Source organism: Phocoena sinus, chromosome 4 (assembly GCF_008692025.1).
Source record: "Phocoena sinus isolate mPhoSin1 chromosome 4, mPhoSin1.pri, whole genome shotgun sequence".
NCBI lineage: Eukaryota > Metazoa > Chordata > Mammalia > Artiodactyla > Phocoenidae > Phocoena > Phocoena sinus.
The window spans coordinates 141,744,308-141,759,482 of NC_045766.1; the positions used below are offsets into that span (position 1 = coordinate 141,744,308).

General features: G+C 53.1%; 1 protein-coding gene across 1 annotated transcript in view; it reads left to right on the plus strand.

Annotated features, from left to right (window-relative positions):
• The first annotated feature begins 1,022 nt into the window (after positions 1 to 1,022).
• Positions 1,023 to 15,175, plus strand: part of FAM3B (FAM3 metabolism regulating signaling molecule B) — a 35,119-nt gene continuing 20,966 nt past the window's right edge. Inside the window, exons 1-2 of the mRNA XM_032631363.1 lie at positions 1,023 to 1,096; positions 7,663 to 7,806. Coding sequence (XP_032487254.1) covers positions 1,078 to 1,096; positions 7,663 to 7,806 — 163 coding nt within the window. The 5' untranslated portion in view covers positions 1,023 to 1,077. The remainder of the gene's footprint in view (positions 1,097 to 7,662; positions 7,807 to 15,175) is intronic.

The window sequence follows — 15,175 nt, forward strand, 5'->3', positions numbered from 1 at the left end:
CCGGGTACTGTTCTGAAGTCCTCGGGAAGGATTCCTAATTGAGACCCCTGTCTTCTGTTCCCTCTGATTTAGAAGACAGCAGGCAGAGGGTGACCTAGAAAAATAAGGCCACACTGTCCACAGGGCATGTGTCCCCAGGCCCCCTGGATGGCACCGGATGGATGGGAGCTTCTCAGGAGGCAAAGACGGTGGTAGAGGGTGGGTCACAGCTAAGCCCCCCGTGACACCCCGGGGTACTTTGCGTCACTGTGGAAGCCTCCGGGCTTTCTCGGGGAAGCAGAACCGCAGGAGCCAGTGGACACCGAGGGCGGCGACCCTGCCTCTCTTGAACTCTTTTTCCACAAAAGTGACCAACTGCCCTTGGAGCCTTAACTTACCCTTGGGAGCCTGAGGCCTCTGTGACTACAGTGGTTTCAAAAGCTCTGTAAAACCTGATGGATGTCTGGAATGCAAGCCCACATGTGGCGCGGAGAAGCAGCTGTTCCTTCTTGGAAGTGGGCCATCTTCTGGGAAGCCTAACTCCCACCAGAGCCTGGCCTCCTGTAAACCCAAGGACCTGCAGGCCTGCCGCCCTGACCATGGGGCCTGGGACATCGTGCTCACCCTATTTTCCCTGATCAACCAGGAGCAAAGGAGAAAGCCTGCTGGGCTGTGCAAACAGCAGCGGGCAGGAAGTTAAACAGCCTTAGAACGGGGACCTGCACTTCGAAACTGGATTTCCCTGGGACTTGGCTTTGACGTCTCAAAGACTCAGAGTATGCCTAATATGCCTATCTTGGCGGTCACTTGACTTTGTGAGACATTCGATTGGGGTCTGGGGCCGCCAACCGTAAAGGGACGGGGTCCTCCCTTCAGAGCAAAACCCGCCCGCTCTCGCTGGTCCCCAGTCAGCCTGGGCCGCCGAGCCGGAGATCGAGGGCGCCACCAGCGCACCTGCCCCGCGCACCTGCCCGCCCTCCCCGCCGCCGGCCGGCCCCCGGGGCGTGTCGCCCAGGGGTCCGCCCAGTCCTTGCGAGGCTCCCTCGTCACCCTGAGCTGCGGCCCAGGCTCCAGAGAGTCCGGAGCCGCAGCTGGAAGATGCGCCCCGCGGCTGCCGGTGAGTGCGGGCGGAGGGAAGGGGGACCGGCATGGGAGACTCTCCCCCTCGCCCTACCTGGCACCCGGCACGCTGAGCCAGAGGTGGAGGCGGCACGGGCCGGGAGGGAGGGGCTTCTCTTGGACCTGAGCTCAGGAAGGCGCCCAGCGAATCCAGCAGGGGCAAATGGGCTGGGGTCTCCCGCCGCCTTCCTGCCGGTCGCCACTGCCCCGGCTGCGTGCACGGCCGGGGTGCGGGCAGATCAGTGACTGTGACGTTTTGCCTGGAAAGTAGGCGTTGGCTGAGCGCAGCTAGAGCAGGACCCAGTGAGGCCAGGGGGAGAGGGCTCCCTCCAGCCGAGCGCAGGTGCCGGTAGAGGCGGGCCCCGGCCCCATCTCCGACCTCCTGGGCCGGGAGCGGGGCTACCGAGCGCCGGTTAGAGGCACTTGCGGACTCCACCTGGGGCTCCTCGGGCTGCCGTCAGAGGTCATTATAGCCGCAGGTGCACCTGACCAGCCAAGGAAATGATGAAAAGTGCGGAGAAAGGGAGACAACGCCTTTTCAGTCACCAGCCTGTGGGTGGGTGAGAAGTGGGAACTCATTAGCATGGCCTGTCCCATTGTCCCTTATTATAACAGTTCCGGTAGCATCTTTGTATAAGGCTTCCCCACACACACCATGCTATCAAAGTACTTGAGCCTGAGAAGATTTGGGGGAAAAAACAGGAAGGAGGAAAGAAAACCTCCGACTCTTTCCGAGCCGTTTCATCTCCCACATTCCCTTTCTAAGTGGTTTTGCTGTTTCTTCCTATAATCTGAGAAATCTGGAGTCCTTCCAGAGCAAGGCAGAGTATAGTGCAAAATTAAAAGTTCAACACTGGAAAGTTCTCTTGGCCTCTCTAGGGACCAGCGCCCCACCTCTCAGTGGCAGGTCATTGCCTCCAGGTGTTTGACTCTGTGGCCTCCTTCCTTCCTAAGTGGCGTTCTGGTTGTGTGGTCTCACTGCAGAAGGCTCTGAGCACCCCCTTTCTGCTCCATCCCCAATGGGTAGGAAAGCCAATTTTAAGACTTTTTATTTGTGTAAAATATGCAAGTTTTCTACAAAACCATTTATTTGTGAACAGCACTGTCTCTGGTAACTTGTGTACATTGTAGGATAAATGCAGGGAGATATATATCTCTTTTCTTGGGAGAAAAGATCTCCCTGGGGGCACTGACTTTCATTACAGCTATTTTGGAAGAATTTTTTTCATCGTGCCTGTATTATATACTTACTGTCCAATTTTGCTGCTCACTTAGTGGAAAATGATGGATATGATCAGATTGCTTTCCCTCCACTCACAGCTTTTTCGCATGCAGCCCTTGTGATTCCTTTGTGAGCTATGTGGTCCTTTCACATCAAGGTTTGAGGTCACACCAGGTTGTCATATATCCAGGTGTGTGGCTGTCAGAGAAATTACTCACAGAAGCTCAGGGCCACATCACTTTTGATTTTGTGAGCTAAAGATTAGGTAACGTTCGTGGAAGCAGCATTTCCCTCGATACTTCAGTCAAGCCCCAGGTCTGTCCCATGTAGGGACACAGCTCACAAGAAGGACATTCAGACTAAAGGGATGAAGTAAATTAAGCCACCACCACCCTTCACAAGCTGGAGGAAGCTTCCCAGAGCAGTCATCCTAATTCCTCAAAATTAAGGGCGTTGGCATGTGAACTTTGGAAGGTGGGTTACCTTGCCAACCTGCTGAGGTGTTCAGCTGTGACACTTCCCAGCCCTACTGCCAAAAAGCCTCCGTCAGCAGGACAGTGATAACAGTGGACACTGGGGCCAACAGAGCCTGGAGCCACAAAGCAGCTGCACCCCAAGTCTGGCGTATCCACCCCTCAGGGACAAGAGGTGCAGGTGTGGCTGCCTCAAGGCGAGGGAATGTGGGTTCCTGTGGGGAGGTGGCCAGTGACAAACCTCATCCTCATCCACTTCATGTGGGAGGAAATCCCTCCAAAGTGTCTCCTTATGGGTTCAGAATGGCCCTCTGCAGCGCCCCTGGATTGGATGGGAGGGGGATCCCGAAACCCCCCCTTACCTGTAGCCTGCCTTCGTGTATACTGGCTTCAGGACTGCTTTGTCCTCCAGCCTAAGTGAAGTGTCAGGGCCAGCCTGAGACCCCCAAGAATCTGAGGGTGGAGTGAGGGTAGGACACACACACATGCGCCCTAAAAGAGAGCCTCTGAGGAGGAAGTTCCGGCTTCCTACCTGTGCTCGGCATTGGCCTTTGATCTAATACTCACGGGCACCTGCTCTGTGGAAGTGCTTAGGATGTGTCCATGGGCTGATGTCGACTTTATTACCTTATGAGAAAAGGCCGGATCCTGGTCACAGAGCCACAGAAGGTTCGCGGACTCTGTGTACTTCCTCTGCCTGCCCCCCAACTCTGAAGCTGCTGGACCCCTCCTTCCTTCCAGGGCAGGCCCTTCCCCCGCCCCCTGCCCCACCCCCCCAGCTGTCTTAGCTGAGTCCCTGAGCCCTCGCCTTTCCCAGGACAAATCCTCGCCTGTGCCTGCCCCATCCCGGGTGCAGGGTCCACCGCCAGCCCGTGCCCCATCTTCTCATGATGAGCTGGTCCCAGTGCGTGCTGCTGGGTCTGCCTCCCTCCGCGAGCTGGTTCTGGCTCCAGTCATGGCTTCCGCAGCCACGGCAGGAAACCTGGCCTGGGGGTCCACCGCTGCGCCCCTCACCCAGACCACAGATGGTTTGTAGCCTTCCCAGGAGCCCTGGAAAATGTCCAGGGAGGGGTGCCTGTGGTCCCACAAGCCCGGGGCTCACAGCGCTCCTAGTGAGGACGCATGGGCTTTTATTCTCTCCTCGTTGCCTTCCCTGTCACTGCCACCCATGTTTCCTTGTCCACCTGGGGACCAAACCGTGCCTCCCTTCCATGCGGGGAGGAAGGTATCTGAGAGGTGACAGCATGCTCCCTTTCAGTCATCTCCGAATCAAAAGCAACTCTTCACTCAAAGATCTCACGTGTGACACTCAGAAGATCTGAATAATCTCTGCTTTGTCAATTTTCTTCAAATACGACACTTGGAGAAAATAGTCTGGCAGTGATTCGACACGCAGGACACTGAACTATTGTTTTCGAACCTGAGACTCTTATCGATGCTGAATCCATGTTTCCAGCAGTCAGATCACACTGTTCACCCAGGGTGCATCCAGCGGCGTTTTCCGGAACATCCTGTGACCCTCGCACCGTCCTAGTTATGCGGGCACAGACCTGGAGGGGAGAGCCATGGTGGGCAGCTCCGACAAGGCATGTGAAGGGCTGACCTGAGGGTGCCTGTGCAGGCTTCACCCAGGAGGCCACAGAGCCGCACTGGAGTCCTTGAAGGAGGGGACAGGTGGCCAGGGGTCTGGAGGAGAGCGCCGTGAGGGCAGAGGGACAAACTCGTATCCAGGGTACAGCAGGAAAGGGCAGCCACTGCAGTGGGTCAGCACGGCTGGAGCACAGAGCAAACAAAGGACAGCGCGCCAGCTTCACCTGTTGTTCTCACTGTGTTTTCTGTGGCTGGTTTTTCCGACTCGGAGATGTCCCTCCATCCTAGGAACTGCAGCGGCCACGCTGTCTCAGGCATTTCCCAGAAGGAAGCCATCGCTGCATTACGTTCTAACCATCTTAGGGACTGCGTGGTTTGGAAAAGAGAAAGAAATAACTGATGTTGAAATATGCACTTGAAAAAAGACCAAATGGTCCACGTGAGACAGAGGCATCCCATTTCACCAGGATGACTACCTAAGCTAAGCAGCCGCCTGGCAAACACCAGAAAATACTGACCCGATATAACCTAACCATTGGGGGGAACCTCTAGGTGCTAGGCATGAAGAGGGAGCCTAGATCCAGAGCTCAACACAGCCGGACTGACAGACAGAGGTTTGCGTTTCATCACCACCCGGAGAGAGAGGGCCCCCGCCCCCGGGCTTGGTGCTGGAGGGCTGTGGCTGCACATTTGGAAAGGGGGCCGGGGAACACCCACTGGTCTCTGCTCAGGGCTCTGGGTGGGGAGACACCAGCCCTCTGACACCAACTGGGTGTCCAGCCATTCAGGTCAGCTCCGACACAACACCCACAATCTGCTCCAGAGCCCAGGGGTTAAGGGCAGTGCCCTCCACGAGCTGCCCTGTCTTCAGACGCCAGCCCGCACTTCTAACCAGCTGGCTACAAATCTGGGGGTTCCCACAATTCCTGGGGGGTTCAATAATTTGCTAGAACAACTCACAGAAACACTGAAAGCATCACTCTGCTTAAGATTACAGTTTTAGGGCTTCCCTGGTGGCACAGTGGTTGAGAGTCCGCCTGCCGATGCAGGGGACACGGGTTCGTGCCCTGGTCTGGGAAGCTCCCACGTGCCGCGGAGCGGCTGGGCCCGTGAGCCATGACCACTGAGCCTGCGCGTCTGGAGCCTGTGCTCTGCAACGGGAGAGACCACAGCAGTGAGAGGCCCGCGTACCGCAAAAAAAAAAAAAAAAAAAAAAAAAAAAAAAAAAAAATTACAGTTTTATTGTATAGGATACAAGTCAGGACCAGCCAAATGCAGGGACATGCAGGGTGAAGAGGAGTTCCGTGCTCACAGCCCTGGGAGTCAGGGTGCATCCCCCACCTGGCACATCAGTGTGCTCCCCACCAGGAGCCCCCCAAGCTTCTGAGTCCCGAGTTTCATTGGGGTCTTACTCTGTCATTGGTCACAGGACAGCTTGCCTGCCCTCTACCCTCCTGGAGCTCCGGGGGCGGGGCTGAGGTGTGGGCAGGGTCTTTCCGGGCTGCCTGGCCCCTCCCCGGAAGCTAACCTAGGACCCACCCCGAGTCACCTCATTAGCATAAGCTCAGGCGTGGCTGAAAGGGGACACTTATGAACAACAGCAGACGCTCCTACCAGGAAACTCCAAGGGTTTCAGGAGTTCTGTGCCAGAAACTGGGATAAAGATGAGATATATTCTTTATTCTACCCCTTTGGTAGATAAGCACCCAACACGGGGAGCACGTAGGTTCTCTAGCAGCGAGAGAGAAGAGCTAAGGTGCTGCGGGCCTGGGGAGACCGAGGCCGTAGAGATGTAGCAAAGTCTATGGAGGTCACCCCAGCAAGACTGGCTGGTGGATCCCACTGAGGGCTGGCAGGGGGACGTATGGAGTCAGGAAGAGGCCCAGACATCTGACCCTGTCCTGGGCAAGATGTGGGGCAGGAGCAGACGCAGGGAGCCGGGGAGAATCAAGGGTTTCATGTGGGACGTGCTAAGTGTCAGGCCCTGCGAGACGTCCCGGGTGCCCAGAGGGATGTCCAGCAAGTGGACATGCTTGTCGGGAGCTCAGAGGATGGTCTGGGGGTCAGTTCATCTGGGATCCTGCGGAGAGAGCCAGGCTGCACCGTGTGAGGGAAAAGCCAGCAGAGACAGCGTGGGAGACACCCCCAACCCGCCCCAGGAGTGTGGGTGCTGCCCAGGGGGGACATGGATGGGTCAGGACCGTCATCGGGGGCCTGGGGCTGGCAGCCTGGAGGCTTTGGAGGCCTAGACCAGCACAGCTGCCCTGAGCCGTGGGTGGAAGGTGAGGCCTGGAGGCTGATCCAGAGGACGGTTATTTCCAGATGCTTGGCCTGAGAGGGGACAGAAATGAGGCAGCCGAGGAGGGTGTGTGGTCAGGTGGGCGGGCTCTTCCTCTCACCTCCCCTCCCCTCCTCTTGTTTTACTTCCTTCCTTCCATCCATCCAACCATCCGTCCTCTTCTTATTTCTCAGGACTTATTTCTCAGTACATAAACACTGATAGGGCCATCCCTGAGGTCCCTTTATGCAGGGCCTCGGGCCATCCCTGCATCTTGGCAGGTTTGGTAATTCTGCACAGTCCTGACCTGCGAGCTATTTAAGGAGTAAAGTCTGTAAGACCCGGGGGCAGATTGTCTGTGAAGGGACAGAGCTGTCCCTTAGGCCTCCTGTAACCCAGGAGCGGGGCAGTGCCTTTTCCTGCAGAATTGAGAGGAAGGTTCTGGAGTTAACAAACTCTCTGCAGGGACTTTCTGCTGCCAGGAACCTTGGGTGTCCCCACAGCCTTGTTTCTGAGGATACTGACAGTCTGGGGACCTTTTCCAGTGTCACGGGGCGGTTGTGTGCTCACAGGCACCAGGTACCATCCTCAGCACTGCTGACACAGCAGTAAACAAAACAGACCTGCCCCCGCCGCCCCCGAGAGCTTCCATCTGCTTCCAGGAGCTTCCAGCGGCTCATGAGGGAAGGGCCGCTTCTGTCCTTAGGCCCCTGTCAGGGCCGCCTGATGAGTCCTTGACCTAAGCCTCTGAGGACGCTCTGAGACCCAACACAGCAACAAATAGGGAACCTCGGCCTGGACCGCTTTCACATCCTGTTCTTGGTACCCGCTCTTGTGGCTCCACTGAGTGGCCCCGGGCCCTCTCCAGCCCACCGCCTCCCAGGGTGATTCCCCTCAGGGCATCCTGCTGACACTGGTTCAGGGATGCCATCCAGGGAAGGCCGAGGAGGAGAGGGTCAGTGGCGGAGGCAGCCAACGTGTCTTGTCTTGTCTGTGCGCAGGCACCCTAAAGGCAATGTTCTTCATCTTCGCCTCCCTGTGCGCCTGGTATTCTGGGTACCTGCTGGCAGAGCTCATTCCAGATGTGTCCCTGTCCAGAGCTGCCTACAGCATCCGAAGCATCGGTGAGAGGCCTGTCCTCAAAGGTGGGTACCACAGTGGGGTCCAAGCAAGGACTCGCATCCCAGCTGCTGTGCTGAGACTGGGCCCTGACCTCAGCACTGCCCCTACTGGCCATTTATGTTGATGATTATGGTGAGGGGAGGGGAGGGGGAGGGGGAGGGGAGGGGGAGGGGGAGGGAGGAGGAGGGGGGAGGGGAGGGGGAGGGAGGAGGGGGGGAGGGGAGGGGGAAGGAGGAGGGGGGAGGGGAGGGGGAGGGGAGGAGGAAGAAGGGGAAAAAGCCTCTCTGGTAGTTCCCATACTATTCCAAGGTAGGTACCCCTCCTCATGCCTTATGAGACCCCAAGGCAAACCATGATGTTAAAAAAACAAACTTTATGGGCAAGATGCATTAAATAAAAATATGTGTTGGAATTAGGAATGAAGTAAATTATAAGATATCCACTAAAAATTACATTGGAAAACGTGTGGGACCCTAAAGTAGTCATATGCACCCTTTTTCACAATCTCATGGTAAATAGGTGTGCTAGTGTATTTTTAACACAGAAATAAACTCTACAAAATGAATTTGCACAAATATAAAGAACTGGGTAATGATTTTAAAAATTTGTAAAAAAACCATTCCTTTTCAGATTTAATTACCTTTTGTGTCCAAGAAAAAAAAAAAAAGAACTCTCCAGAAATCGACTATGATTGGTGTTTTTATTTTAAATAAGGTTTTCACAGTGAATTTGCTTGTAATCAGATAGATTATTGCATATGGATTGTGGATGAGGCCCAGTGCCGCGGGGGAGACCCCCATGTGTGGAGGGCGTGGGAACTGCCCTCAAAGGGCTTGCTTTCTCATCTTCTCCATTTTTACACAAAAGGTGAACTTGGTCCTGGTTACAGGCTTGTGTCGAGGAGCTGCCTCTGACCTGGTGTTTCTAGAAGGGCTCGTTTACATGGTTTCTGATTCCCACCAACGGGGGCCGGGGAGGAACTGTCACCCTCCCCCGTGACTGAAGCACAGCAAGTTTTGGGAACCCAAGGGTGGTAGTGAGAGCCGGCTGTGACACTGCATCCTGACACCTGCTGGCTCAGGACCTCCACTCTCGGGGTACACATGACTGCTTGGGGGCTGGACTCAGAGTTTGGAGGGAGTCTTTGATTCAGCCCAGTGCTCACATGAACGAGAGGTTCAAAGGGGACAGCATGGTGCATGGTGCATGCGGCCAGGCTTGCTCCGTGCTGTCATGAGCAGTGTGGCCGGGGAGATGCTCCTCAGGGACATGTGCCCCTTATCCAGGCGCTGCCCCCCTCCTGTGCCTGCCAGAGAGGCAGGAAGAGGGTGCTTTCCCCGTCTTGGGACCAGGCTCCAGGAGGAGCTCAGCTTCTGTAGGCTGCAGGGCTCTGGAGCCCCTCCGTTACCCCGGCGCTGCACATTGTCCTATGTTCCGCAGTCCCCCGGGCCACGTGCGGGGGACACATCCGCTCAGAATCGGAAGCAAAGGAAGGATCACGTTGAGATGTGAGATCAGTGTTGGGCTCTGAGCAAAATAAGCCTCGGATACCGAGGCTCTGAGCACTGAACCCCCGTGGCCAAGGCCCCCCCGAGTGAGACGACCCACTCCCACCTCCTTGGGCTGGCCTCACTTTATCCAGGTTTAGCTTTTTCCACTTCCTTATCTTTTCTCTCTAAAAAGGCCCATTTCTTGACTCAGCTGTGGAAACCTTTGATCTTGGCTTCAGATTTCCGTGAAGTTAACTCTTACCCTGCAAGCCCAGCTCTCCTGGGTTCACACCGTCTGTCCATAGGTTGGATGTTGCCTCCTCTCCGTTTCCACGCGATTTCGCACTCATGGGCAAGTCCCACTGGCTCGCGCTCATTTTCTAGATGTGGCCCAACTCTTCCCGGTCAGGATCCTTGGGAGCTGCTGGAATCTGCGTGGGCACCAGCTCTCCCTGCTCTGGCATCCCTGCCTCTCCCTATTTCTCGTGTTTCATTGGGGGCGATTAGGCCTCACATTCAGTCCCTCGACTTTGTGGAAGGTTCTGTGCTCGCCGCCGGGAAAGGACAGACGCACAGTCTCCCTCCCCCGGCGGGGCTCAGCTTCCCAAGTCTCCCCTCCTCGGACTACCTCTCCCCCTTTTCTCCCCATTGGGCTGCCCCCTGCAGGCCTACAAGACCTGCACTTGCCCAGCTTCAAGACCCAAGAAAGTGCCCAGGGTCAGCAACACAGACATCATTGGTCTAACGGATGGGGGAGCTTACACGTCTGGAACAAGGTCCTGGAGCCACACCCCACCGTGGTGGGCAAGACCTGGCCGCAGACTTTGCTCCTAGGGGCAGGGGGTGTGTTGGCAGTTACAGGGGGAATTGGCCTCAGGTTGGCTCATCGGTTACCAGGGAAACCAGCAGAGGACCAGGCCCCTCACCGCCCCCTTGATAAGAACAGTCACTAGCTGAGCCCGGGGCAAGCACGTAGGAAGGTCAGTCATGTGAGTGGGGTGTCGGTGCAGCAGGCCCTGGTCAAGCAGAGGAGGGACAGAGAGCAAGAGGACAGCCACCTCGAGTGGTCTGGCCACACTCCCCGATTCTCACCTCTGTACCAGGGATGGAGGTAACCTGCCTGCCACGCCATCACTGCCACGGCCCAAGCCTCCTTCATTTTGTTGATTTCTCCCTTTATCCCACTTCCCTCTCTGACTTCTCTCCCAGCGCTCGGAGGCATCTAATGACACCTTTCTGCTTGAACACCTAAGTGCAGACCAGGCTGTCCTGTTTTACCAGCCTGCATTCCAGTGCTCTACAGACCTGGTTCTTGGTGTCACTCAGCGCCATGCCCAAGCCCCGTCGTGCTGTGGGTGTTTCTCCTCCGAAGCTGCTCGCAGCTGCATCACGCCGGGGCACGAGTCCTCGCCTTTTCTCCTCTTCCCTCGTGGGGACTTGGAGACGGCTCCGCATTGCCTCTAGCTTATCACCACACAGATGCTGTGTGGGGAGCACCCTCGCAGGTCTCTTTGTGGACCTGGCTGAAATTTTCTTCGGGATTTACATACGCAGGAGTGGAGCCATAGTGTGCGTGTCAGCTTCAGGTGACTCAGTCGAGCCCGACGCCTTTCCAGAATGGGCCTGCCTGCCAGGCTCCTGTCTCACACCATCCTCACCAACACTCGCGTGTCCCAGCTTTCTGAGTTTGCCAGTCGGACGGGCATAACGTGGCAGCTCACTGCTGTGACGAGCATTTCTCAGGTTTCCAGTGAGTTTTGGAACACCAAGCCGGGTTGTGACTACTACAGTCACCCCCCGCATCCATGGGCGATTGATTCCAGGACCCTCGCGGATACCAAAATGCACGGATGCTCAAGTGCCTTATATAAAGTGGTGCAATATTTGCACATAACCTACCCACATCCTCCCGTATACTTTATTTTTTTCTCTTCTTTTTTTCTCCCAGTTTTATTGAGATATAATTGACGTACAATGCTGTGTAAGTTTAAGGCATACAGCGTAATGATTTGACTTACAAACATCAGGAAACGATTATCACAAGTTTAGTGAATATCCGTCATCTCATATCGATAGAAAATTAAAGAAATAGAAAAAAAATTTGTGATAAGAATTCTGAGGATTTACCCTCCTAACAAACCCTCCTACACACTTTAAGTCATCTCTAGATTACATACAATACCTAAGACAATGTAAATGCTATATAAATCGTTGCCTACAGGATGCAAATTCAAATTCTGCTTTTTGGATCTTTCTGGAATTTTTTTGGAATCTTTTCAGTCTCTGGTTGGTTGAATCCAAGATGCGAACCCTCGGAAAGGAGGGAAGGGCCGACCATGTTTCTTTCTGACGGGCAGGAGGACGGGCAAGGGACAGCTGAGGGGAAGAACCCAAACTCCCTGGAATCTCTGTGTGGCTTGATCCCGTTCCCTCTGTCTCCTCCCACCACGCTTCCCCACCCCACCCCAGTTTGGAACCTGCTGCCCTGCCTTAGGCCCCTGTCCTGGAGGTGCACTTAGAGATCGTACTCAGGGCTCACAAGGCCTGTTGGTCCCGGTGCCAAAAAAAGAAGGGCAAGTAGTGAATGCCTGCAAGTTCAGCTTCACAGCTTATTTCTAGGCGAAATAAACTTTATCTTGATATGTGTGTGTGTGTGTGTGTGTGTGTGTGTGTGTGTGTATCACTGAATCACTTTGCTGTACACCTGAAATAAACGTTACCTAGAAACCGTATATCTGGGACATCCCTGGTGGTGCAGTGGTTAAGAATCTGCCTGCCGATGCAGGGGACACGGGTTCGAGCCCTGGTCCGGGAAGAACCCACATGCTGCGGAGCAACTAAGCTTGTGCGCCACAACTACTGAGCCTGCGCACTAGAGCCTGTGCTCCGCAACAAGAGAAGCCACCGCAGAGAGAAGGCCACCCACCGAAACGAAGAGCGGCCCCTGCTTGCCGCAGCTAGAGAAAGCCCACGTGCAGCAACAAAGACGCAGCACAGCCCAAAATAAATTAATTAATTAAATAAATGTATAAAAAAAGAAGCCATATATCCGTACATATATGTGTGTGTGTGTGTGTGTGTGTGTGTGTGTGTGTGTCTAATATATATATATATATATATATATATATATATATATATATATAAAACTGAATCACTTTGCTGTACACCTGAAACTCACACAACATTTTCTTTTTTGTGGTACGCGGGGCCTCTCACTGTTGTGGCCTCTCCCATTGCGGAGCACAGGCTCCGGACGCGCAGGCTCAGCAGCCATGGCTCACAGGCCCAGCCGCTCCGCAGCATGTGGGATCTTCCCGGACCGGGACACGAACCTGCGTCTCCTGCATCGGCAGGCGGACTCTCAACCACTGCGCCACCAGGGAAGCCTCACACAACATTTTCAATCAGCTATCAACTATACTTCAATAAAAAAAGAAACCATTCACTTGCTATTTTTACAATATAGCAATATATTTTAATATTATTTACATTATATTAAATATATAAAGCTCTTATTTGATATGTTTGCAGGCACAGCCCTTAGCTAAATCATAAAAATGCAGATTGTTTTCTAAAGCTTCCCAACGTTTTTGCGAAGACGCGCTCTTTCCCCTTTTGGCCCTCTCCTTCCCTGTTACTCAGAGGTTTAATTTCTCACCCAAGTTTAGCTTCTCTCTGCTCTCTGAGCTGTGTCGTGTACTTACTGATCAGACCATGTGGCTGGCACAGGAGAGAGTCAGCACACAGGGTTAGTGGCTGGGAAGATGGATAGTTACACCTGTGTAGTCGTTCTTAACTGTTAAGCCTCAAAAGCAGTGTGGGTGATGCTGAGCCATGGCTCCGGGAGATATGCGGTCTCTTTCACCCCATGGGAATCTTTCTCCCACTCATTGGCAATGTTATCAGACCCTGTTTGCTTCTGTCTTTTCAGCTGGCTTAAAAATAAAGTAAAATACCCTTTCTGGTTTCCCTCCCTACCTCCCATACGAATCTGTTGTCATTCTGTCTCCAAACTACCATGACCTGTGGGGGTCAGGCGGTACGTGGCGTCCTCGTGACCTTATCTTTTAAGCTCCGCTGGGGCCGGGGCTGTGTTAGACCATCCACCTCTGTGGGTCACAGCACACCTGTCTGCACGCCCAGCGCTCGGTGAGGACGGAGGTCGAAAGGATCATGTAGTCAGGGCACTCCGACAGCATCGTGATGACAGCATAGGGCCTGGAAATAATGTCCTTCTCCAAGAGTAGGGAGCTGGTTCGGTGAATCTTGAAGGAGTCCTGCCAAGAACAGCAGGGGCCAGTGAGCAAGTGTGTGTGCTTGTTAGGGAAGGCTCGCCTACATTAAGGGAAATGCAGGTGGCAGGCAGAATGAGTGTGGATCCCACTTTAAGAGGGTTCTCTCTAGATTGAGTACAGAGCTTCTTCCACTTATGATGGGGTTGCGTCCCAATATGCCTATAATGAGTTGAAAATATCATAAGTTCAAAATGCATTTAATACACCCAACATACTGAGCATCCTTGCTTAGCCTAGCCTACCTTAACCATGCTCAGAACACGTACACTAGCCTACAGTTGGACCGCCTCATCTATCACAAAGCCTATTTTCTAATTGTGTTGACTATATCCTGTAATTTACTGAATACTGTACTGAAAATGAAAAACAGAAGGGCTGTCTGGGTCCAGCATGGTTGTCAGGGTATTGGTTTGTTCACCCTCCTGTCCTGTAGCTGACGGGGAGCTGCAGCTCTCACTGCCCAGCATCACAAAGACATTGGACCACAACATCACTAGCTTGGAAAGGATAAAAATTCACAATTCAAAGCACGGTTTTTGCTGAAAGCATGTCCCTTGTGCACCATCATAAAGTAGAACCATCGTAAATCAAGGACCATCTGTATACGTACTCAGGACATCTACAAACTCAGAAACAGGGCACACCTAACTTTTAAACAGTATATTAGTTACATTTCAAGTACCATACTCAGTGTGTTTTTAGGTAATTACTTCTAAATTCAAAGTAATGAGCATTATCATTAAATTTTAAAAAAAAGACTGAAATAAATACACTTCAGTGTTCAAAACCAGGAAAGATTGAGCAAATACCATATTTATGGCACTTTTTCATGTTAATGGTCGGGCCCCTTGCTTTGAATTTAGGTAACTGGAGATTAAGAAAAAATGTATTGAGTATCTTATATGAAAATGTAAGTGAGGTAACATACTATTTGTATATGTTTAATCCATGTTTTCCAACATTGCAGATGCCCTCTGCGGGCATAGAAAAGTCTGGAAGGAAATATACCAAAAGGTAAAACAGTGAAGATTCTGTAGGGTGAATATACATAGGATTTTTTCCTTCCTTTTGCCTATTACTTTCAATTTTTTCTTCAGAAGCTAGATAAGAAAAGATAAAATCCCAAGGTCCTTTGATACTTAAAAAATTAGAATCCACAGGAGGAAAAATTGGTAAAAGTAGACTAGAGCTGCAGTAGCACGTGTGCAGAAAGCCCTGACTCAACGTCCCTCTTCCCTTTTGCAGGAGGGAGCAGGGTTCAGTGTCTCTGAGTTTTCTGCCAAAGTAAGGTGCAGATTTCTGCCCCACGAGGGACCAGATGTCCATATTCATTCGTTACCGAACTAAGCTTGGGTCTGCTCACCCACCTGCAGTAAAGCCAGTCTACTGACACCTGGTTGTGGTAAAGGGAAGTGCAGCATTTATTGAAGACGCCAAGCGAGGAGTCTAGGCAGCTAAGTGCTCAAAGACCAGAACTTCCTGATGGGTTTCAGGGAAGCACTTTTAAAGGCAAGGTAAGGAGAGAGTGAGTCTTGGAGTATGTGATCAGCTTGGGCAGAGTTCTCTGATTGGTTGATGGTGAGGTAAGGGGCAGGGTCACATTTACC